Genomic DNA, 22,393 nt, shown 5'->3' with positions numbered 1-22,393 from the left:
AGTAAAATTATCTTCAAAATGGGCACTTTTCTTTTTTTTTTGCAATAACTTTTTTGTTTATTAACCGATTTTAATTTAACCAGTCTCATTTTGTAGATAATTTTACTCCCTATAAGCTGTCTGTGAGTCACTTTTCGCTAAAATTGATGGTTTTCCCTGCAAAGTGAAAAAACTGTTTTCCTCATTTATTTGTTTAAATAGAAAAGTTAGCTAATAAAAGTTTTTGACTCACGAGACGAGAGATGTCTTGTATTATGTTCCTTTAGACAATTTTACAATAATCTTGCGGATATGATTTTTTTCGAGTTTCTCTTTTATTTTCGCTAATTTTCCTGGTGTATAATACTTATGTAATTCAAAGGGAATTCGGCCAAAATTTTGGAGAAGGAAATTAATACCGTTGAATACACTGGGATTATTTTGCTGAACAGTGAAAAATGTGTTTCAAATTATTATGTGAATTTGAATTCTTGTTAACTACAGATTCAAAAGATGAAGTAAGTAATAATAGAATAAACATCATAGCTCGGGAAACAGGCAAAAACAAACAAATTTAAACTTAAATATAAGTTCAGAAGATGAAAAAGATAGATTTTCCAAAGTCTACAAATTTTTCAGACGATATAGTGACGTACATTTTGTATTTGTCTGTTCTTTAGCGAGATTTATAACGTAAAATTTTTGTAAGGCAAAACCTCGGGCAAAACTATTTTCAAAAAAATAACTCCTGACTTACCCATGCTTTTGGCAGGATTTATTTAATAATTTTTTTCACAGATGGCAAAATACCCAATAAAGACAAAAAGGAAAACTATGCCACAAATTCTCCAAATTTTATTTATTATGTATTTCTGCCCTATAAAAGGAAATCTTTTCTGTTGGGTTGTTCTAAAATAAAATAAATAAGCTTGTCTTCTCGTCTATACCGATATTACTAGCTTTAAGGATTGTCCGAGTGGTTGTTACTGACCAATATGAGGCGTGGTTTTGGACGATGAAAAAATAATGTTTTTTGTTGTTTTGTTTACCTAAATGAAGGGACGGAACTTCAAGTATACAGGGCGATTCAGAACTTATTAAAAAAAATTCTGGATATACAGGGGATCCATACAAATACAATTTTGTAAAGAAAAAATCAAAAAGGGCAGTTCGAAATTGATTTAAAAATACACCTCTGCATGGCACTGGAAACTGGTCCACTGTAAAACCTGACCTCGCACAATGCGACCGGCATGGCGGTGTGATAAAAACGGACAAAAACTTTCGCAAGGAAAGAAATAAATATAATTTTATAGCACCTATTTTATATCGGCAAATTCAAATGCTTTTGCCTTTATTAATTAATAAAATTAATTTGTGTTTTTAAATAATAAAATCATTTGACATACCCGATGTTACAACAACAATGGTTCAAAATTTTATCCCACTAACGTGTAAACACATTTGGATCCGTCTTACTCGCTTTCTCCAAACTAACATAAATAATGTCTTGCTTCATCATAACACAAATGCTTCACCATAATACAAATGTTGTCTTGCTTCACCATAAATTAAAACGATATCCATCAACTCTGGGTTGCTATACCCGCAAGCCATTTTTGACACTAACTACTAAAAAACTGTTGTAAACACCACAGATAACAGGTAAAAACTACCGCAACGACGAATTTTTTAGGAGTCACATGGCTCTCTACGCGTATTGCGAATGACGCTATAGACTACAGTTGTCCAGCTATGTAGTGGTTGAATGTACTATAACTTCAATAATTTTTTTCTCGGAAACTATAAGGATTTTACAAAAATTTTTTTACGTTATTAACTCCATTTCTCATGCTGCATTTATTCCCAAATTTTTTTGGATAAGTTGTGAATCACCCTGTATATTGTTTCAATCAGTTTTCCACATATTTGAACATACAGGTTTTCTAAACTTGACTTTAAAGCAATTACGTACCTAGTTATATGGAGACTGTAGTGGCAACATACTACTTAGGTCTCGAGATCTGCGTCAAGAGGCAAGAGGTCCAGAGAATATGGGTCAGGAGAGCGCAAGACATGCGAATGGCAGTAGATAAGGAAATGATATAAATAAAAAAAATAATCAAAATACTTAATTGGTTAAATACATATTACATAATTAGAGCAACATACTCTTGAATTGTAACGTTATAAAAATAAAAACTTTTGGAGGATACCCATATTAAATTAAAAACAAATACATATAATAGAAGAGATAGTAAGGCCCCGACTAGAAAACACAATAAATTAAAAAAAGGATTCCAGACATTTAAAAAGAAAAAGAAGTTCAAGAAACAAAAACTAGAAGAAAAAGAAATGAAACTAAATCTTCAGAAACGGTATCAAAATATTCCCATTTTTAAGAATGTAAGAAAGAAGAATTCAAGCAGTAAGAAGAGTCAAGAAATAAGAATCGAAACCTTTAAAACTTGGGATATATGTATTGATCGAGGTATTGATTCTTGTGGTAAAGTTGCTACACATGATATAAACCTCCTCTCGAGTCTTCTCTCAATAACGAAAACAAATTAAAATTTTAACTATTTTTAAATTATGTACTTTAAAATGATTGACACAAATGAAATGATTAATGAAACTGTCAATGTTGACAACCAAATCTTTACAATCAAATTACCACCGTTATTGTAGCGTTAATAAAATATGTAAATACTTTTGGAAGATACCCATATTCAATTAAAAACAAATATACTTATAGGCTCGCTTATAGGTATAATAGAAGATATAGTAAGAGCCCCACAACCACTTGCTGTAGGACAATTTCAACTTTTGATACTAGCAATTAATAAATTCAGTAGATGTATATCAAGATATAATGAAAGTGTTTCAGTCAACTGATATGATCTATTTATACAGGGTGATTCACAAATGGTGACCAAATATGAAACTTCGTATTCTTAAGTGGATATTAAGGGGAGACTTTCCTATAAAGTTTTTATCTAACACGCTTCATTAAAAAGATACAGGGTGTTAAACTTCAAAAAATATTTTTAATATTTTTAAATACCTAATTTAAAAACTAGTAAGTGAAATAATTTGAAAATGGGCACCTTGAGGGCTTCTCCTAAAGTTTACATGCTCTAGTGGAGGAGAAATGCGGTATCGGTGACACACTTATTCTTCTAAATAAAATCGTACGCCACTGCTTTACAGTAACAATAATGATATTTTCGGATTCGTCTTTCAATTTTCTACAAATTACTACTCTCTTATGTTTTTCGAAAAAATCCTGATTTTCGAGTAAGGCTTAAAAAACGAACTGAGAATACTGGACCTCAACCCACTGAATTTCTTTTTGAAGAGTGCTGTTAAACGGCTAGTAAGTATACAGTGAAGAAATTAATACACTTGAGCAGTTAGAAGAAATAATAAATAATGCTTTTCATCAACAATAAATTTCGAACAAATTACATTTCTGTTACTAAAAAGATGTCGCGCCTGTGTTCGTGCAAATGGAGGAATTTTTGAGCATTTACGGAAATAAAATCATTAAAATGATGACTAATGTTATTAATTTCCTTATTGGAATAAATAACCGAATGATTAGTGCTTGTATTTAGAAAAATATGCCACCGATACCCTGTACCTCCGCCACTGAAGCATGTAAATTTTAGGAAAAGCCCTCAGATTTTGGACAATGTTTACATAAATATATGTGCCCAATTTCAAATTATTTCACTTAGTAGTTTTTAAATTACATATTTCAAAAAAATTAAAAATATATTTTTAAGTTTAACACCTTGTATTTTTTTAACGAACATAAAAAGATAAAACTTATAGGAAAGACTCCCCTTAAAATTCACCAAAAAATACGAGATTTCATTTTTAGTCACCATTTGTGAATCTCCCTGTATATTTTACAAAATAAAACAATATTGGGCATTGTGTTACCTAATACATTTACCACTAATTTGGCAAATAAATTAAGTGCTTTAACCCCATTTTTCCTGAAGTAGTGCTATTTATTTCATTATTTATATAAAATTCGATGGTGGAATACTCGGAAGAATATAAGAATACCAGTCGGTGTGGGACACAATGGAAAGGCAGACAAGGTGCCTGCATGAATCTCTACATAGTAAGGGGTCAACGATCCATCTATCCTTGGAGCAATTTCGAGGGGTAGCAGACCAAAACAGCCGAGCATCTGGTTTTGTTCCATCGGCACAGGTGAAATGCCGGGTAACAGGTTCGACAGAATTCAATTTCGCCCCCTTTAATTCGAGCAGACGAGCTCCGGTTTTTTAATTTTATACCCCCAAATTAATTTCGTTGCCAATCTGTGTTGAATTTAATCGTTGGCAGGGGAAGGTCGTGAGGTCTACGCATAGGACATTTGAAAAACAAGAGTACTGTACTACTATACATCACCCACTCGGAGCTACCTACATGTGGCATTTACTTGATTGTTTACATAATGAATAAAGGTATTATATCATAGGACCAAATAATCTCGATTTTTTCTAGTAGCGTTGGGTTATTTTTGCAGGTTGGAGTCATTGATTAATTATTTTGTACACCACGCCTACTTTTGCGGTTTTAACGCTGTTATTTTATTGTCTGGATATGAAAGCAAAAACAAACGGGAACAATTGTAAGCATTGATTTGCGATTTCCTTTCTGGATTAATAGTATAAACATGGAGTTAACGACAAAATATATATATGTTTTACTTATAAATACACATAGGAAATGGTTTTTAAGAATTTTACATTCTTCAGAAAAGATCAACTTCACAAATCGTTTAAAAATTAAATGTAGGTACACCTATGCGTATTTATTTACAAAAATGATCAATCAATCAAGTCTCTTTTGAGCTAAATCTAAATATTAAACAGCAATAGCGTAATAAAAATATACATTTCTTAACAAATATTTAAATTTGTCTTTATGGGGCAATAAACTCTGAATAGTTGTAGACAATTTAATTTAAATGTGCTCACCTTTTACATCTCCAGTGAGAAGGATAATCCTCTGTTACACCACGAATTTCGAGCACATGTTAATTGACGATAAATAAAAATTCAACTGCAACTGGGGGTGGCTCAAACAAATGCACAATTCATTCACAAAATCCAAAGCAGTATTGGGGTATTCACTCTCACTGAATCCGGCCGACTTATCACATAAATATCGAGTCACAAGGAACTAAACTTGTCTTTTTGGGTAAATCGAAGGCGCGCGCTAGTTATTTCACCCAATTTTATTCAATTTCAAGCATGGAAGACAAAGAATTTACAAGACAGCTACACAGCTTATATCGGCCACTGCTGACAAAAACAAATGTTATGTTCAAGGAACGCCAGTGCCGCCAGTAAACGGATCACCCTGTGGGCTAGACGAGGACAACAAACCGACCATGCGTATTGTGATCTTAGGAATCACCATAGAATTTTAAGTAACAGCACTACCTATTGGCGATATGCTCTAACTAATTACAGTGAGCGATATGAAATAAAAAGATCTCTAATTTAATTTTAACAATTCCGGTACTGTCTCTTATCCTTATTACTAGATGTCAGTATTTAATTCTAGTCTCAAACCTATTTGAACTTTAACTTTGAAGGTTGTCATAGAAGAAAACAAGGTTATGTTTATTTTTTATTTACCAAATATTTATTGAATAAAATTTTTAAGAATGTTGACGGTAATTAGACGAATTTGTACCAAGAAATTTATACGAAGGCTGCCTGCAGATTGTTCTAAAATAAGCAGTTTCTCAACACTATGCTCTAATATTTTTCAAGCAGAAACTCTTTGCTATCGTGGGTGCCAGAAAAACCTAGAATTCTATAGGTACAAAAGTAAAGATAAAAAATCCAAGAGACAAGATACTGAAAGTGAAACCGAAGAATCAGAAAAAGATTTTATGGATGATATTCAAGACAAGAATACAAAGACTATAAAAGTAAACGTAACTTCAATGCGACTGGACGTAATACTAAAATCGGGATTGGGTTTGTCGCGGAATAAGCTGGAGACTATATTTTATGAGAGTAAAGTTAGACTGAATGGGGAAAAGGTATTAAAGAAGAGTGTACATGTGCAAAACGGAGATGAAATAGACATTATTAAAGGAAACAATGTTAATAACAAGGATTTTTTGATGGTAGCTAGGGTGGAGATATTGTCGGCCATTGGAAAAGAAGAAAGCATAAGTGTGAAATTAAGACGGTGCAAGTCCCTTACTGTTGAAAATTATGAAGGGAAAAATCGTTGGGAAGATTAAGAAGCATTTGCTCAATTTAAAGTTATGTAAGCGAAAAAGAACATTAAAATCAATTATTCTAGATACCAAAGGTTTAACGAATTTTTAATAAACGCAATGTTACTTTTCATCATATGGTTATTTTTTTGTGTCAATATTTCCATGGAGTAGTATGAATTCATTCAGATTTGATTGTTTATGTCAGTGGTTCTTAAAGGCTAGAAGCGGGTGAGTCAACTAATGCGATAGTGATGATACTCCAAAGTTTCCACTCGGTCAGTATCCCACTAACTTGTTGACACTGAAGCCAGGAATCACCATGACATTCACACTCGCACCTAGTTGACTAGCAACTATAATGACAGCTAGTTTACTAGCTAACGAGCCCACATGCCTGCGAGTAGTGCGAGTAGAGAGTAAAGTAGTAGATAGCTAGTGAATATGGTTATACTGGTCGAGTTTCCTAGCAAGTAATGAATTCGCCGACTAATAGCGAGCCTTATCTTTTTTTTAATCGTGGACCTCTACAAGAAAACAATTTGCAAAATAAATCGTAATAATAAATAAACTTTTACATTGTACAAGAAGAATATGAAATAATGCATATTCATTTTTAATATCAAAAGTATTATAAACAGGTGTATAATTTGAAACGTCTTGACAAAATAGTGATAAACCACATTCGTGATAGAAAATTTCCATTCAATTTTGAAATTTTTTAAATGAGGCATAAATACATGAATGAAAATAAAGAATAAGCAAGAATAAAAATATATGAAGAAAATGATGAAGATTACTATTTTGCATGGAATTATTAAATTATATATTTAATTAATGAGGAGTATATATACTGCCGTTTTTCTTGTGTATTATTTGTTCAAGATGTCTGCACAGTTGTTTCGGCAAGATGCATTGTGAGATTTAAGTGAGTATTTTGTTTTTAAAATCGAGAGAATAAAAAATGTTTTTTGCACATAAAAATGTGTTGGAAAAATTAACCAAGAATATTTTAGCCTTCATGCTCAGTTCTGGATATTCGTCTTTCATTGAAATCCAAAATTGTACAAGAGTATTAGATTTAAGTTTGGTATTTGTATTTTATCGGAAGAAAGCTAATGAGTGCTCCTTTTTCTTTAATAGTATGTAGTTTGTAATGCTCCCATTTTGTTCCAAATAACATTTTTCATATTTTGTACGGGTGACAAATTAAGATCATTAAGAAGAGAAATATCTTGCCAAATACAAGAGTTTAGCTATCCGAATGAAGATAGAATCTTACCTCTTACCGTTCTTACATACAGGGTTATCCAAGTCGTGATATGGCAGAAAAACTTTCGAAGAATGCATTTTGGGAAAAAATGTTTCAGACAAACTTGTAAGGATTTTTTCCTGGCTATCTGATGGTGACCTTGACCTTCAAGGTCATTTGAAGGTCAAGTTAAGTTTTTTAAATAGGAACCTCTATTTTTATAGCGGATTTGGAGAGAGCAGGAAATTTTTTGTTTAACTATGACCTTGACCAACTCCTTGGGTGGTGTGTATACCCGACCAATTAAGGCAAGGTAGCATGTAGTCCCGACCAATTAAGGCAAGGTGCACCTGCTCATTTTCGGTCGATAGAGAGAAACTACCTAGATGTAGTATTTAATAATCGTTGGATCGGTCGGAGAGGAACTATTGAGGGGACAGTTAGGTCCCCTAATCTGTGTTCACTAGATTTTCTTCTTTGGGGCTACATAAAAAAAGTGTACACTCCTAAACCACGAGATTTAGAAGATCTAAAACAAAAAATAGCCAGTGTTTGCGCCGATATTTGCGTCGGTCGATAGCCGCACAGTTTAAGGCATCAGTTCTTTAATCGTGTGCAAATTTCTGCCCGGTTTCGAATCCCGCGGCCGGTAGACCGTAGATTAGCTATGCTTGTACGGAGGATTGGCATCCTCTGTGCAGGTATGGTAGGGTGGAAGAATGTTGGCTTGGGTCAATTATTGACACTGGTTGGCATTTGACCACCCCCTAATTAATGAGGTTTTCCAGGTTTCCCTCATTCCTGCACTGAATGGTGGTTAGAGCCTACCAACATAAGTCGTTCCTGGGCGCAAATGCGGCCTGCTTAATAATAATATGCTGCCTCCTCTCCCGCACAAGTCTCCGACTTCTGGGCTAATTCTCGTAGTTAGAATGAGGAGTAGAGATATTATTATTATTATTATTATATTTCACTTGATATGATAAGAAGTGTGATTGAAAGTTCTTATGTCCATCTAGGAATTTGCCATTATGTTGATAGAGAACATTTTGAGCACAGGCTGTAAGCCTGGTCTTAACTGGCCGAGATTGTTAGCCATTCCTTAATTGTCCGGGATCGCTAGCTACTCTATTTTTAAAATTCTTGAAAAAATCTTTTTAAAATGACCTTCAAATACTGGTTCAAGGTCAAGAGCTTGATTATGGTCATATTGGTACATTTGTTTTTCTTTTCTTCCTAACTTATCAAAAAATAATAGTTAATGGAAACAAATTAACCTGACTGACATGATCTTGGGGGTATTTTTCAGTCATAGTCAAGGTCGTACTCGAAGGTTAAATTTCAACTCTTTCCAAATCCGTGATAAAAAATAGGGGTTACTAATGAAGAAACAACTATGACCTTGGAATGACCTTGAAGGTCATTATCAGTCATGGTCAAAACCATATTTGGACGTAAAATTTCCTGCTCTTTCCAAATCGGCAATAAAAAATAGGGGTTCCCATTTAAAAAACTTAACCTTCAAATTACCTTGAAGGTCAAATCCAAGTTCACCATTAGATAGCCAGGGAAAATCCTTACGTTTGTCTGAAACATTTTTTCCCAAAATGCATTCTTCGAGTTTTTCTGCCGTACCGGGACTTTTGCATAACCCTGTATATATGAAGATTATATCACACAACATTACAAAAAGGCAAACATATAGAGGTTGAAAAAAAATTACTTAATAAGTTTCTTTTGATCTAGTTCTGGTGAAAGCTTTCTTGCAGTTAAACATTCATATTTGATCATATTCGATAAACCATTTAACCCTATATCAGCTCCAGGATAATGAAAAAAATTATTTTAATAAAACTGAAAAAATACAGTTATAACATGCAGGCAAAAATGTTTGACGGTACAAGTCCGGAAGTGGGTTGGGAAACAATGATTCAAGTGGTACAATAGAGCGAAAAGAAAAAAAAATTGATCTCTTATATTTATTTGTTCAACACTGCTCCTAATCGTTACATAGCTATAAAAAATACTGGCAATTAGTGGAAATTTAAACTATATAATTGGAAAAATAAATAATATATACAAAAAGACCTACACACTACCTACTTATGGGGAATAATAGATGAGCTTAAATCGTTCACGAGGAAGTTGTAAACGAAGTTCGATTTGCCCCGGCTGGCTTGAGGTCTGGAATTGCGGATCTGATCTCTGAGGAGAATATCTCCAAATAGTGAAGCTAGAGTCTTGGCATCATAACCGTTGTCGTTGGAGTACTTCAGCAATTCTTGCAAGAACATGCATATGTATAGAAACACGTTGCGGTGCAGGTCATTTACTTTTTGCAAAATCAACTAGAAAATTATCAAAAAAAACATATTTTGTTTTGCAAAATCCCCCTTCTGATAATCGCTTACCTGTCTGCAGTTCTGGAAATTACTGGCGGCTGCTATACAAACATCGTGCAACTCGAACGGAATTACGGGGTCTTTGGTGAAAGACAGGAACAAGAGCAGGCTCTCTGCCACTGCGTGAATTGTTCCAGCTATGATTGTAATGTAAGGAAATAATAATGTTTGTTTTTGAAATAGCTACACTTGGCTAGAAAACCTATATGGGAACGTGCGACTTATAATTATTTTAAGATTTTAAGAAAGGATACGTAAGTTATCTAAAGAACCAAAATCTAACCAATCTCTGACTCGGATCATTTCTTCATGCAAGGCTGTAGAATCGAATAACTCTCTAGTCTTCAAACCGTGTCTGTATAAATGATCGACTAGCAGCCACAGTTCGCGAGGTACAGAATATAACACTGGTGATTCATTGTTTTCCTAAAATGTAAAAAAAATGGTACTGTTAATATCAATAATGATAATTAAGGTCCATATATATCATACATGATATAAAAAAATCAAGGATGAATGAAGGAAGCTGTGCTAATTTGTAAGTAAAGAAATAATAAATCATGTATCACCTATAATTGGTGATATTGTACTCGTATATTAAATTATAGAAACAATACTGCACTGAATAGAATGCACTGCACACCAATTATTCGTGGAATGAAAAAAAATTAATAGTAACTGTTTTACATACATATTGATAAATTTAATTTTGATTCATGTTTATATGATGAAAACAAACGGTCAGCATTGGAAAAGGTAACTGCGGCATACTTGAAATTTATGGCAGATTAGTAGGTGTTGTTTTTTTAAAAATAGGTTACAAATAAGCGGTACAGTAAAACATCAGTTATCCGAATCTGGATTATACGGGGTCAAGATTATCCAAATCTATCCTTGACATGATTATTAACCTCAAATTTTGGAACTTTACACTATCTAAGGTGGTGTTACATATTTGCATTATAAAAAATAAGCAGAAAAGTATTGTTATACCTATTGAAGAAAAATTAAAAGTGGATACGATATGAAAAGGTACGGAATGGCCATTTCTTTAATGCTTTATTGTTAAATGTACGCGGAGCGCACCTCTTTGTCGTGGGTATATGCCAGCATAACTGCTGAATCGTTCGTCGGTTGTCTCACCTATGACACAATGATGAGGACTAATAAGTCCTAAACCGGTCCGTGCCTGAGGGTAAACTGACGAACGATCCTAGCTGTTGCAGTAGGTGTTGCGAGTATAATTCAATGCCGGTTGGGACATTATTTTTTGACTTTGACAGTCAATTACTTGGGAAATAATGGTCGTACAGAAAATCCAAGCAGGGTTTTGAAAACTTCAAAGTATTCCCTACAAGTCGTAATTATTGGGTTTTGATAAAAAAATTTTTTTTCGAACTGAAAATGGTTAGAAAAAAGCGATAATTAGGGATATTTGAATAACTTGGCATAACTTTGCAAATTTTTTTAATAGTTTCAAAACGCTGCGATTTTTTTTCTTAGTGCTCGGAATGTTTAAATTTGTGGTTTCGCTGAAAATCAACGGTAATATGTAATTTTTTACTTTTTATTCATTTTTTTATGTTAAAAATGTTTAATCCATATTTTCTTAGGGGGCATATATAATTTAATAATTATAGCATCTAATCATTCCTCGTACGCTTTGGCCGTGTTCTTTTATTCATCATTTCGATGGGATGAATTTTGTAGAGCCAATAAGAGATTGGAATTTTTTAAACAGACCAATAGTAATACATCGATGGAATTCATCACATTAAAACGAAGAATAAAAGAACACGGCCTTTATTCATCTTCGATGATTCTGCCTGTCAAGTAAAATTGTTCCGAGGAGTGCATGGTTAAAAACTGAAATATTTGCACATTGGTTTTCATCTATACACCTAAGTTTTCTAATAATTTTTCTGACAATAATTTTACACAATGGGCAAAATCGACAAGCATGTGGCCTCTTATGTGCGTATACAGGGTGTGCCATTTAACATTCCCGCTGCCAATATCTCCGAAATGAAGAAATTTATTTTAGTTCCGGAAACTGGGGTTGTTAGGTCTCTCGAATAGCTTCAAATTGTAGTTAGAACTGTTACTTCAAATCTTTCTGTATAGATGGCGTGGCGATACTAAAAAATTTTTTTATCCCTGGAACGTGGAAATGCAGTCCATCTGAAAGATCGTTAAATTTTGAGTAATCTTTGTAATATAAAGTTTTTCCCTATATTTACTTGTTTTCGAGATATGTCGACTTCAATATGCACTCTATGATATAACATGAAAATCTATTATTTTATTTAAATCACACCGAGACAAAATATTCTTTAAAATATTGTTATAATGACTTTATTCACACCCCATACTAACTAACAAACATTAATTATAAAAAAAAACAAATGATCAATTAGAGAAAAAAAATTGTACAATGGTAAATCGTATAACTAAATATAGTTAAATTGAAAGACACAAACTGATAAACTGTAATGATTGGAAAAGTAATATGTGTCCTCTGTCATTGTTTTATTTTAAACAAATGACATGAGCCACCTATGACTGCATTTTTTAATAACATTTGATAAAATGCGGTTCGTCTCTGACCCTTATAAGATTTACCATTGTACAATTTTTTTTCTGTAGTTGATCATTCGTTTTTTTTATAATTTATTGTTTGTTAGTTAGTATATCAGTGAATAAAGCCGTTATAACAATATTTTAAAAGAATATTTTGACTCAAGTGTGATTTAAATAAAATAATATATTTTTATGGTATATCATTCATTACATATTGAAGTCGACATATTTCGAAAACAAGTAAAAATAGGGAAAAACTTTATATTACAAAAATTACTCAAAATTTAACGATCTTTCAGATGGACTATATTTCCCCGTTCCAGGGAACAAAATTTTTTTATTATCGCCACGCCATCTATACAGAAGGATTTGACCTAACAATTCTAACTCCAATTTGAAGCTATTCGAGGGACCTAACAACCCCAATTTCCGAAACTAAAATAAATTTCTTCATTTCGGAGATATTGGCAGCGGGAGTGTTAAATGGCACACCCTGTATATGTGTGTCTATTTTGTTAAAATATACGTACATATATGTATACATATTTCTTCTGTTTAGAATTAAAAAGTAAATTAAAAAAGTATGTATGAGTTTTCAATTAACTGAATTAAGAATCAGCTACATTATCTTGGATAATCGAGATTTTATTGTGCACGATAAATTTACAGGGTGATTCACCACCCAAAGAAATTTGGGAATAGACGCGTCATGAATAATGGAGTCAATATCATAGAAGAAATTTTTGGTTCCAAGAAAAAAATTATTGAAGTTCTAGTATTTTCAACACTTACATCGCTGGGCTACTGTTATCTCTAGCGTCATTCGCATTGTGCGCAATGCGATCTCTCTCCACATGGCCCCAAATGATTCCGAATACTGAAATCCGATTTTAGTACTAACGTTTTTGCGATAGCTTTTACATTAATTTTTCAAGTGTCAAAAACAGTTTACGTGTATAGCAACTCGGAGTTGATGGATATCGTTTTAATTTATGATGAAGCAAGACAACATTTGTGTTAGTTCGTAGAAACTGGGTAAATAAAGTTCCAATAGCACTAATTTCAGTCTTTACATTTAATAACCACAGAAATACTTTTTTTAAATAAATTAGTCCAAAATAGCAGGTAGTAACTTATTCTCAACATGTAGACTGCGCCATGGATAGGATGTTCAGGTGAGTTGGGAGTATCATTTTTGAGAGTACACAATACATACAACAAACTTGGATGTGTTGTGTTATTCATACTACGTATGTATGACTTATGTGTGGATGTTAGTGATAATACATACCGCCATTTTCCACTGCTCGTCGGACAGCTGCATAACAGGTACAGGAATGCGGCACAATGCAGATATTGAGCTGGTAAAGCAAGACTTTTGGCATTCACCGCTAACAATTATAAACATATCCTTGCCACCCTTCAAGTGCAACACTAAGATATCGTAGATTTTCTCCAGGCTTGATTCGAGAGTCACCTCTAGCTTTACATCACACTTTTCACCTAGAAATAACAAGATAAAATAACACTTGTTAATTTTTTTCAATAATTATTGTCTGCCTTACCCGGATTAATACTACCGCAGTATGGAATGATACGCAACCAATCTTTGCAGTAGTTGGCCTCGTCCAATTTTTTTATGAACTCAAACTCTGCCGGAACCTACAATATATGCAGGAAATTATGTAAGAAGTATCAAAACCACTGAAAATTTAGACTCACCACTCCAGTGTTGGCGATGATGATTTCTTTAGACTGCACCTCCCTGAATTTGATCACATCATATACAACCTCCGTCTGATCAATGGTCACCTGCGGCAAAAATTCATTCTCGTGCTTGTCCATCTTCTTCAATAAATCCTCGTGGATCCTCCTGAACTTGATCGGGTCCACCACGCTGATTTCTGACTTGAACAAGGCACTAACTGGCTTGTGATCACTGATTTTCAGGTCCATATGACTACGGTATTCCGCCTGGTATATCCCTTAAGAAAGACGATTTTTTTTTCACATAAATTGTTATGTAATAATAAATAAATACCTTTGCCTCTCCAGAGAATCCTATCTGTCCATGCTGGAGGCCTTGCCTTTTCACTGGTATCGTATATGTCTGTGTTCAAGTCGTATTTGTAGGTAGGTTGGAATTTTATATCACCTTCTACATAGTCCTGGTGTAAAGAACATTGCTTTTAATAACAATAAGCTACTACATCCCTGCTCATTTAATCAAACCACAAATAAGCTATGATTGTGTTTAGATGAGTCATTTCAGTAAATTTTTTAAGGCTTAACTACTGTATCACAACTGAGCTTACTACGCAGGGAAACCACTGATAACATTTTTATTGTTTATTAAAAAATTACATAATATAATAAATGACATTCCATAAACAGGAAATACAATATTTCTATATTTTAAAATTTAATAACAAAAAAAAAAATCAAAACGGATTGTACTACATTTATAAAAACTCTTGAATATAGGTATACAGGGTATATCTTTAATTTGGGAGCAAATTTTTTACGGATAATAATAGTACATATACAAATCAAATATGTAGATGAGTTTTACACTTAAACTTTTGTCTCTTCTGAACTCGGTTGTATATATTAGTCCAAGCATTCTGTCACAGATTAATGTTAAGTTTGCAGAAATTATTACCTGGACAAAAAAAATATGACCGTATAGAAAATTAAATTTTAAATTGAGTTTCTTGTTCTTTAAACTCGATCCAAAATGGCGAACATGGTTAAAAAAAAATCGCAAAGTTGCAAAAATCAGTTTTTCTAAAATAACTAAAAAATATATAGCACGGATTGAAAAATTTTAAATGAAAAAGTTGTAGGTTTTAAAAAGATCTATCGGCTGATTTTTTGAAAGTATCGATTGCTTTTCAAGATATATCGAAAAACCGTTAAAAATCTTCTCTTTTCTCTTCTTCTATAACTCGTTTACATTTAGGTGCCCATATTTGCTATTTACTGCAAGCATAGCCCGCGGCAAGCCAAAAAAGTATATTTTTGAAAAATTTAAAAATATTGATATTTTTCGATATATCGATTTTTTGAAAAAAAGGCGCTGTTGAAAATTGGCTAGATCTTCTTAGCGGATAGCCCTACAGTAACGATTTTTGGTTTATTTTCTTCGTAAAGAGTTATATTATCATGCCGCTAAAAAATGTTGACAATTTTATTAATTTTAAGGATCAAAAAATGACTTGTTGAAGTGTATCTGAACATAAACATTCCTTATTTTTTTAAAAATATATTATATAAGTTTATTATAAATGCATGGTTTCAATCATTCAATGTGCCAACTTAAATTTCTAGTCACACTGAGATGGCATGTTTTTACTTAAAGATCTGAGTTAGCATATTTTCCAAATTTAATTTGAGATAGCATGTTTTCCAACCGAAATCTGAGATAGCATGTTTTTGTACTAAAGCATCGATATTATGTAGTCTGACTCTGTAATCCGAACTATATACGTTAAACCGAACTTTGTTCGAATTAAAGAGTTTTGCTTGGACCATCGACACGGGCATTCATTGGGCCGGATTAGTGGATATTCTGATTAAGGTGAGTTCGGGTTAGAGTCTATACCAGGGGTCGGCAACTGGCGGACCGCGGTCCAGGTCCGGACCGCGGAAGGTAAAATTATGGACCGCTAAAAATTTTTTTAAAGTATAAAATTATTTAAATAAATTATTTAAAAAATGTTTTTTTACGTTTGAGTGTCAACCTTATAATTTTTTCTAGTATTTTACAATTGTGTGAGTGTTTTGAGTTCTTAATGGTTAGTAAGCAGATTAAATTTGAGTCCAAATTAAAATAAAAAATTTTTAAGAAATATGAATTTTTTTTTCTGGACCTCGTTAAAAATTTTCAAAAGTATCCGGACCCCACCTAAAATTACTTGCTGACCCCTGGTCTATACTGTACTGGTATTCGGAAAGGCACACATAACTAACTGCAAGTGAAATTAACTTTTAAAATAATTATTTTTGCTGCTTTACAAAATGCACATAAAAAAAGAAATAAAAATATTTACAAGTTAATATACAGGGTATCCCAGAATAATGCATACAAGGGAAGACCACAGATTCGTGGACTCAAACTAGGCTAATTTACCTATATCCGAAATGCTTTGTTTGGCTGCTAGGATGGCCTCAAAGTTCGTGAAAATTTTTTGAATTTTATATTATATTTAATTATTTTTGGGCTGTGAACCTTTGTCTTCGATCGAGTGTTTTTTAAAACTTACAACTCCTACAAAGTTGATGTGTGGTGATAATATCCGTTCATAACTTTCGTCTTTCGGGCAATAATGAGAACTATTTTTAATTTGATGGTTTTTACTAATAATCTCAATAAAATTAGACACATTGTAAATAACTCTAATTCGTCGTATGTGTGTGTATCCATATTGAAGTAACATGTGGTATATTTTAACATCATAAACACTCATTAAGAATTGTCAGGCACAATGACTTAAAGATCAAACTGAAATAAACCTACAAAATCAGTGGCTACTAGCACTTTGTTAAGTATTATAATATGGGTGGAACGTGATGTAGACATTTAAAAAATATTTGTTGTACCCAAACCGCTCATTTAATCAAAATTCTACAAGGAGCCCAAAAACTTCCAAATAGTTTCACCTATTAGATAAAAAATAGTTGTCATTACTGCCCGAAAGAGGAAAAAGTTATGAATGGATATTATCACCATACATCAATTTTGTAGCAGTTGTAGATTTTAAAAAACACTCTGTATAACACCAAAATGTGTAGATTGAAAGCAAAAGTCCACATCCTGAAAATAATCAAAATCGATTAATAGGTACTGGAGTTATTTACATAATTAAAAAAAAAATTACCAACTTTGGGGCCATCTAGCGGCCAAACTAAGTGATGATTTCAGATATAGGTGAATTCGCCTAGATCTGTCTATCAAAACTCCAAAATAAAAATCTTATTTTCTCTTACCAAAAGCACATTTCCACGCTCCTTCTGCTGATTGAGCTGATCTGCCTTCAATAGAGTCGTTATCTCTTGCCTTGACAAAAGCGTTTTTACCTGAGTTGTAGTAAGATCTGTTATTCTATAATTAAGATCTCCTAACCAGTACACCTGGCTGAAAAAGATCAAAGCAATATGAAAATGTTACAGAAACTTCAACTGGAATTTTTAATATGGTACTCACTCGTGATCTTTTATTGCTTGTGGATTCTTCTTGAAGTTCATCCTTGCGTTGATGTCTTTATAGTCCTGGTTTCTCCTTTCATACTCCTCAACGTGCGCTGCTAAATGACAGTTAACGAAGCACAGCGATGTGTTATGTAGTTCTAACCTAACAGCTACCCCTCCTTTGTTTCCCTAAAAATTATTAAAGAAGTCGCTCTTTGTTCAGAAATGCTTGTCACGTAACCTATAAGAATCGATAACAAATATTTATTTATTTACGAGCCACAGGCGATTTTATTAATATTACAGTCAATCAGTAAGTGGTTGCAAATACAAAAGGGAACAAGTATGACGGAAAAAATTATATTGGGAACAGAATGCAATGAAAAAACGAAATAAAAAAATTTCATAAAAACAACTCATAACTGACATACAATTTCTGTCACACCAACTTGATACATTATCATTATGCTCAATTTGATCACAATCGGAGGTGTTATAATTGAGAATCATTTCAAATTGTATGCAAACAAAAATTTATAATAGAACTCAAATATTATTTAGAAAGGTTTTACTTGCAATTGTATTGTATACTAAATAATTGCCAAAGCTAATCGTCAGCTCATGTCTCCTGAAAATATAATTTTTTATCCAATCCAGACATAAACCATAAACCCCAAGCACATAAAATTTGTGGATAAAAATATGACTTACTCAATCAAAGGCTCGAGAGGAATATTTGAGATCGATTTCATTAATAAACTGAATATCTTCGTGCATAATGATATAAGCATAACACATAATATAGCAGACACTTCATTATAGTAAAAACCTACCATTTTTCCTAACAATCCAGTCCCGACAGTGTCAAGAGAAACATTTTTAACAAACTGATAATGCTGACTGTTAACCATGACTGCGAGTTGTATGCCGACAAGTCTCGCTAAAGCTACCAAGCGGTATTTTGCTTTTGGGTGTACTCCCTCCATCACAAATTTCCTGTAAATATAGAAACATATGGTATGCAATATTTTTTATGACAGAAAATTGCTCACTGCCATTCAGCCTCACGTGGGGTGTCATTAAAAAGAAAAGCTTCTTTACTAAGGTCGATTTCCTGAAAACCTATTGCATACAAATCCGGAGGTTTGTCATCAAAACTCAGCCAGGGCTTTAATGACACTGAAGGAGCTTGTCCATTGACGTTCCATGTCCCAACAAAAATACTGAAATATGTATTTCATTATATAACTCACTTACATAACAGAACTTCTTTAAAAATAAAATATTTTTTCTTACGTGAACTCTTGTTTTTGTGTGTATTCTGGTTCCTTCAATTTCAACTGATATTTTAGCATAGATTCACGGTTTATAGCTGTCTGTCCCTGAGGGATTCGTTGTCTTATTATTGGTGTATCCGACTAAAATACTGACATGTTACAAGACGAAATATTAGAAGTTTTACATACTTGTTCTCCCAAATCAGAATTTCTGTTTGATTGTATCATCGTGCCCATATACTTGTCAAGCCATACAAACACAGGCTGATTATACAAAGAAACTAGAAATATATACTCATTATATTTATTGTATGATATATAGATTACACACTGTACCTTCTTTCGAACGTATAACTTCAGAAGCGAAATTGGAACTCTCTAATCCTATTTCAATTTTGAACTGCAGCTTGAGTTTTTTGTAAGATATAATAAAAATGATATGGCTTTGGCTGTTACCTATTGGTTCTGTGTCTAGAAAAGAAGTAGACAGAAGTACAATTAAGTACGTTAAGTATAAACATGCCTTACCACAAGAAAAATATTGATCTATTGGGAAAACTGTTTCTATAGAGAGGTCTGAAATACTGACAGGTTTTTTTCTAGCTGAAATTAATACAAATAAAGCGAAGGTTCTATTGTATTCTACCAAAGCCAAAATCCTATTTTCTTCATTGTTAGTCCCATCCAAAGTAAACACGTTTAAGTGTATCTAAATTCTAATAAGGAAAACATAAAAAAATAAATACTTCAGTTCCTATGTCAGAGAAGGATACACTTTTTACTATCTCTGCAGACAAAAACTTTGCCTGCACGATATTAAGAACATCCTGATGAACAGCTAACATAATAATATGTTTACGCACCCGGAATCAGTTCATTTTGACTATTTTTCGAATTTTTTTTGAACAAAATGTTAAAATGATATTGCCAATTTGACAACAACACCTAACCTAATAGATGGCACAGGAGAGTTAATCTTACAACATCAAAATCCCTACATTTAAAATTAAATCACAAAATTTGGATAAGATTAAATTATTCTGATTAAAATACGACCTTGGCTTTGTATTCATGAAAGATTCAAATAAACATAATTTTGGACTTTGGACTTTTAGGTTGATAAATATTTAATATTTTGCAGTTGGTATTTCCGTAAATGTTTGAATAGCGTCCTCTATGCGAAATCTAGTGTGCGGCAACAATAAAATTAAATTCAAATGTCCCAGGTTATAAATTAGAATTTTAACGTAGAATTTCGTAAGAAAACTGCAAATATGAACGACTGGATACATTGTAACAAGTGTTCAATTAAGCCTCATTCCAATGTTAAACTTTTTATAACTGAATGTGGCCACTTATTTTGCCAAAGGTGTACTGAAAATCTAAGTAAGTACTTATACCTGCCCATGCCATTATTGTCCTTTTTGGAACGTTTATTACAAACTCTTAATTTTCCTTGTAGAGGATTCAAAATGTGTTATATGCAACAAATCTGTTAAAATCATACCAATTTCCAACGATATGGATGCTTCAATTCAAAGGTTCTTCATTCCCATTGAAACACATCTAAACAAAATCTTGGAGGTAATAAATATGTTCTGGGAATCTACGTGCTCTAAACTACTAACTAATTTTATAGGTGTATAATTTCCAAATGCAACACCGAGGAAGACTAGTCCAAACAACACTCCAAAAATATAACTATGCTAAAAAGGAGTGCATATCAGCATTCAACAAATACAGAGAAGTGACAAGAGAGAACAAGACATTGAAGTCAACGTTAATGGTAAGAATACAAGTTATAATCATTGGTTTAAATTTAAATAATCGTTTTGTTCTAGTCTAGAGGAAAATTTGGTAATCCTCATCCATTCACCAGCACTCCTTTTGTTAATGCATCTCAAGCTGATACTATGTCAATATCTTCTGTTGGTTTTACCCCTAACGTTTGCGAAAGAATGCATCCAGCTTTGGCTTCAGGACCTGGTATCGCAAAAAGAATCCCATCCAGGGATAGCAATTTTATGGGGCCTTATCTTCCTCCGGTAAGTGTTTGCATGTTCTTGACTTTCCTTTAAATTTTGTTTGCGGTATGTAGGTGAGAAGATATTAGCCATCGTAATGTGAAAAAGGCAATAGATGGTAATATTAAATTTTTATATACAGGGTGTTCTGAAAGTCTGTCAGAAAACTCCGGAAACTCCTCATCTTATTTTTCCACAATACTATTACAGAGCCGAAAATAAAATTATGGTGAAAAATCAAACTTATACCTGCTTTAAACAATTTTTACTACAATTCGTAACATCAAAATTATTAATGACATTTAGTTGAAGCATGGCAACTTTATTAATTACAAAAATTTGATGCTATTGTTACTTAGCAAATTCCTGCTAAAGAATTGCATTTATCGGCTTGAATAAAGAGTCCATAATTTTGTCTTATATTGTTTCTCTTTTCAATAATGTTTACATTTTTGTGATGTCTAGCAAGACAAAAAATTTATGAGCAAAACAAATTTTGATTTCTAGGTAAAGCGCCCTCTAGCGGCGCTTAATGAAACTTTTCTCTGGCTGGTCCGATAGAGCCTCATCTACTTATTAGTGGGTATGCCAAATGAGAAACTAATAATCGAGTTTGAATTAAATAAGTTATTTAAAAGAGAAATAGAAAAAATTTAACATTGATAATATTAATAAAATGTTCATTACATACTGCTATTATTTTAATCTGTAGAATCACCTCCGAGAGTTTCCTGATGGACTTTCAGAACACCCTGTGTAGTAGGTCCTATAAGTATTTTTACTTTTTAGCTATATGTTTCTTTTATAGGTATCCATTATACTAACGCTTATTATATTATGTTATTTGATATCAAATACAGGGTGTCAAATATGAATAAGTACTTTGCCCCCTCAAATTCATACATCCTGTATAAAGAATAACATTAAATAAGTTTATTAAACAGATATTATCAAAATTAAAAGAAAAATAAATATATCGTTATTAAATTATGGCATACAAAAACACACATCTATTATATTTTTAATGAATCATATGTTCAGAGAGATTCCATTCATTTTTCTCCTTCCTATGATTTTTTAAATTTCTGAAATCATCCCTTAATTTCTAGTCTCCCTAACTCTTTTAATTTTAATAGTACAAGAAAAAGTCAATAGACCATGCATTTAATGTACAATTCTATGTTCTACATCTTTTATACTTTTATACTAGAAACTTTTTTTCTAGCTCTTATCCCTGGCCCTGGCCGGGGGTTGAAAAAAATTACTGTCATTTTTATTAGATACTTAGTCTTACCTCAAACTGACTTATATAAAAAATTCAGGCAAGTTCACTAAAATTGTGATTTAAAAGCCCGTTTAATTGGATTATAAATACATTTGACATCTTGAGATATTTATGTGTAGTCTTTATTTATTTTGGAATTAAT

The 22,393-nt window shown here is 32.6% G+C and overlaps 4 protein-coding genes across 9 annotated transcripts in view; 2 read left to right on the top strand and 2 right to left on the bottom strand.

Annotated features, from left to right (window-relative positions):
* LOC108904553 (Ca(2+)/calmodulin-responsive adenylate cyclase) overlaps positions 1–5,338 on the bottom strand; it is a 350,154-nt gene extending 344,816 nt beyond the window's left edge. For all 6 annotated transcript variants that reach the window (XM_018707158.2, XM_018707159.2, XM_018707162.2 and 3 more), the window contains exon 1: positions 4,980–5,338. The gene's annotated coding sequence lies outside the window, so the exon portion shown is untranslated. The remainder of the gene's footprint in view (positions 1–4,979) is intronic.
* Positions 5,339–5,618: 280 nt separating this feature from the next.
* On the top strand, positions 5,619–6,377 carry LOC108904547 (uncharacterized protein C6orf203 homolog). Its single transcript, XM_018707144.1, has one exon. It carries the CDS (start codon positions 5,675–5,677, stop codon positions 6,263–6,265), a length of 591 nt encoding a protein of 196 aa, XP_018562660.1. The 5' UTR covers positions 5,619–5,674; the 3' UTR covers positions 6,266–6,377.
* Positions 6,378–9,457: 3,080 nt separating this feature from the next.
* On the bottom strand, positions 9,458–19,917 carry LOC108904546 (inositol polyphosphate 5-phosphatase OCRL-1). The gene is made up of 16 exons (XM_018707143.2): positions 19,716–19,917; positions 19,471–19,651; positions 19,279–19,413; positions 19,132–19,223; positions 18,962–19,083; positions 18,718–18,888; positions 18,499–18,661; positions 17,682–17,854; positions 17,465–17,612; positions 14,517–14,643; positions 14,198–14,460; positions 14,041–14,137; positions 13,767–13,978; positions 10,150–10,321; positions 9,905–10,032; positions 9,458–9,841 (listed from the first exon to the last, which is right to left on the bottom strand). Exons 1-16 carry the CDS (start codon positions 19,785–19,787, stop codon positions 9,593–9,595), a joined length of 2,505 nt encoding a protein of 834 aa, XP_018562659.1. The 5' UTR covers positions 19,788–19,917; the 3' UTR covers positions 9,458–9,592.
* Positions 19,918–20,216: 299 nt separating this feature from the next.
* Positions 20,217–21,055, top strand: LOC108904544 (probable E3 SUMO-protein ligase RNF212). Its single transcript, XM_023456016.1, has 5 exons — positions 20,217–20,328; positions 20,405–20,526; positions 20,582–20,728; positions 20,784–20,987; positions 21,041–21,055. The coding sequence occupies exons 1-5, from the start codon at positions 20,217–20,219 to the stop codon at positions 21,053–21,055; spliced, it is 600 nt and encodes a 199-aa protein (XP_023311784.1).
* Positions 21,056–22,393: the final 1,338 nt, after the last annotated feature.

The sequence above is a fragment of the Anoplophora glabripennis genome, unplaced genomic scaffold (assembly GCF_000390285.2).
Source record: "Anoplophora glabripennis isolate ALB-LARVAE unplaced genomic scaffold, Agla_2.0 scaffold99, whole genome shotgun sequence".
Lineage (NCBI taxonomy): Eukaryota > Metazoa > Arthropoda > Insecta > Coleoptera > Cerambycidae > Anoplophora > Anoplophora glabripennis.
Note: the sequence above shows the minus strand (reverse complement) of the source record. Positions and strands in the feature narration are given on the sequence as shown.

Bases quoted from the DNA above. Each gene is read 5' to 3' on its own strand.
- LOC108904547 (XM_018707144.1), top strand. From the start codon at position 5,675: ATGTTGACGGTAATTAGACGAATTTGTACCAAGAAATTTATACGAAGG.
- LOC108904544 (XM_023456016.1), top strand. From the start codon at position 20,217: ATGAACGACTGGATACATTGTAACAAGTGTTCAATTAAGCCTCATTCC. The intron at 20,527-20,581 runs GTAATAAATATG...CTAATTTTATAG, and splicing joins ATCTAAACAAAATCTTGGAG to GTGTATAATTTCCAAATGCA. The intron at 20,729-20,783 runs GTAAGAATACAA...GTTTTGTTCTAG, and splicing joins CATTGAAGTCAACGTTAATG to TCTAGAGGAAAATTTGGTAA.
- LOC108904546 (XM_018707143.2), bottom strand. From the start codon at position 19,787: ATGTTAGCTGTTCATCAGGATGTTCTTAATATCGTGCAGGCAAAGTTT. The intron at 19,414-19,470 runs GTAAGGCATGTT...CTTCTTTTCTAG, and splicing joins AGATCAATATTTTTCTTGTG to ACACAGAACCAATAGGTAAC. The intron at 13,979-14,040 runs GTAAGGCAGACA...TGTTATTTCTAG, and splicing joins CTGCGGTAGTATTAATCCGG to GTGAAAAGTGTGATGTAAAG.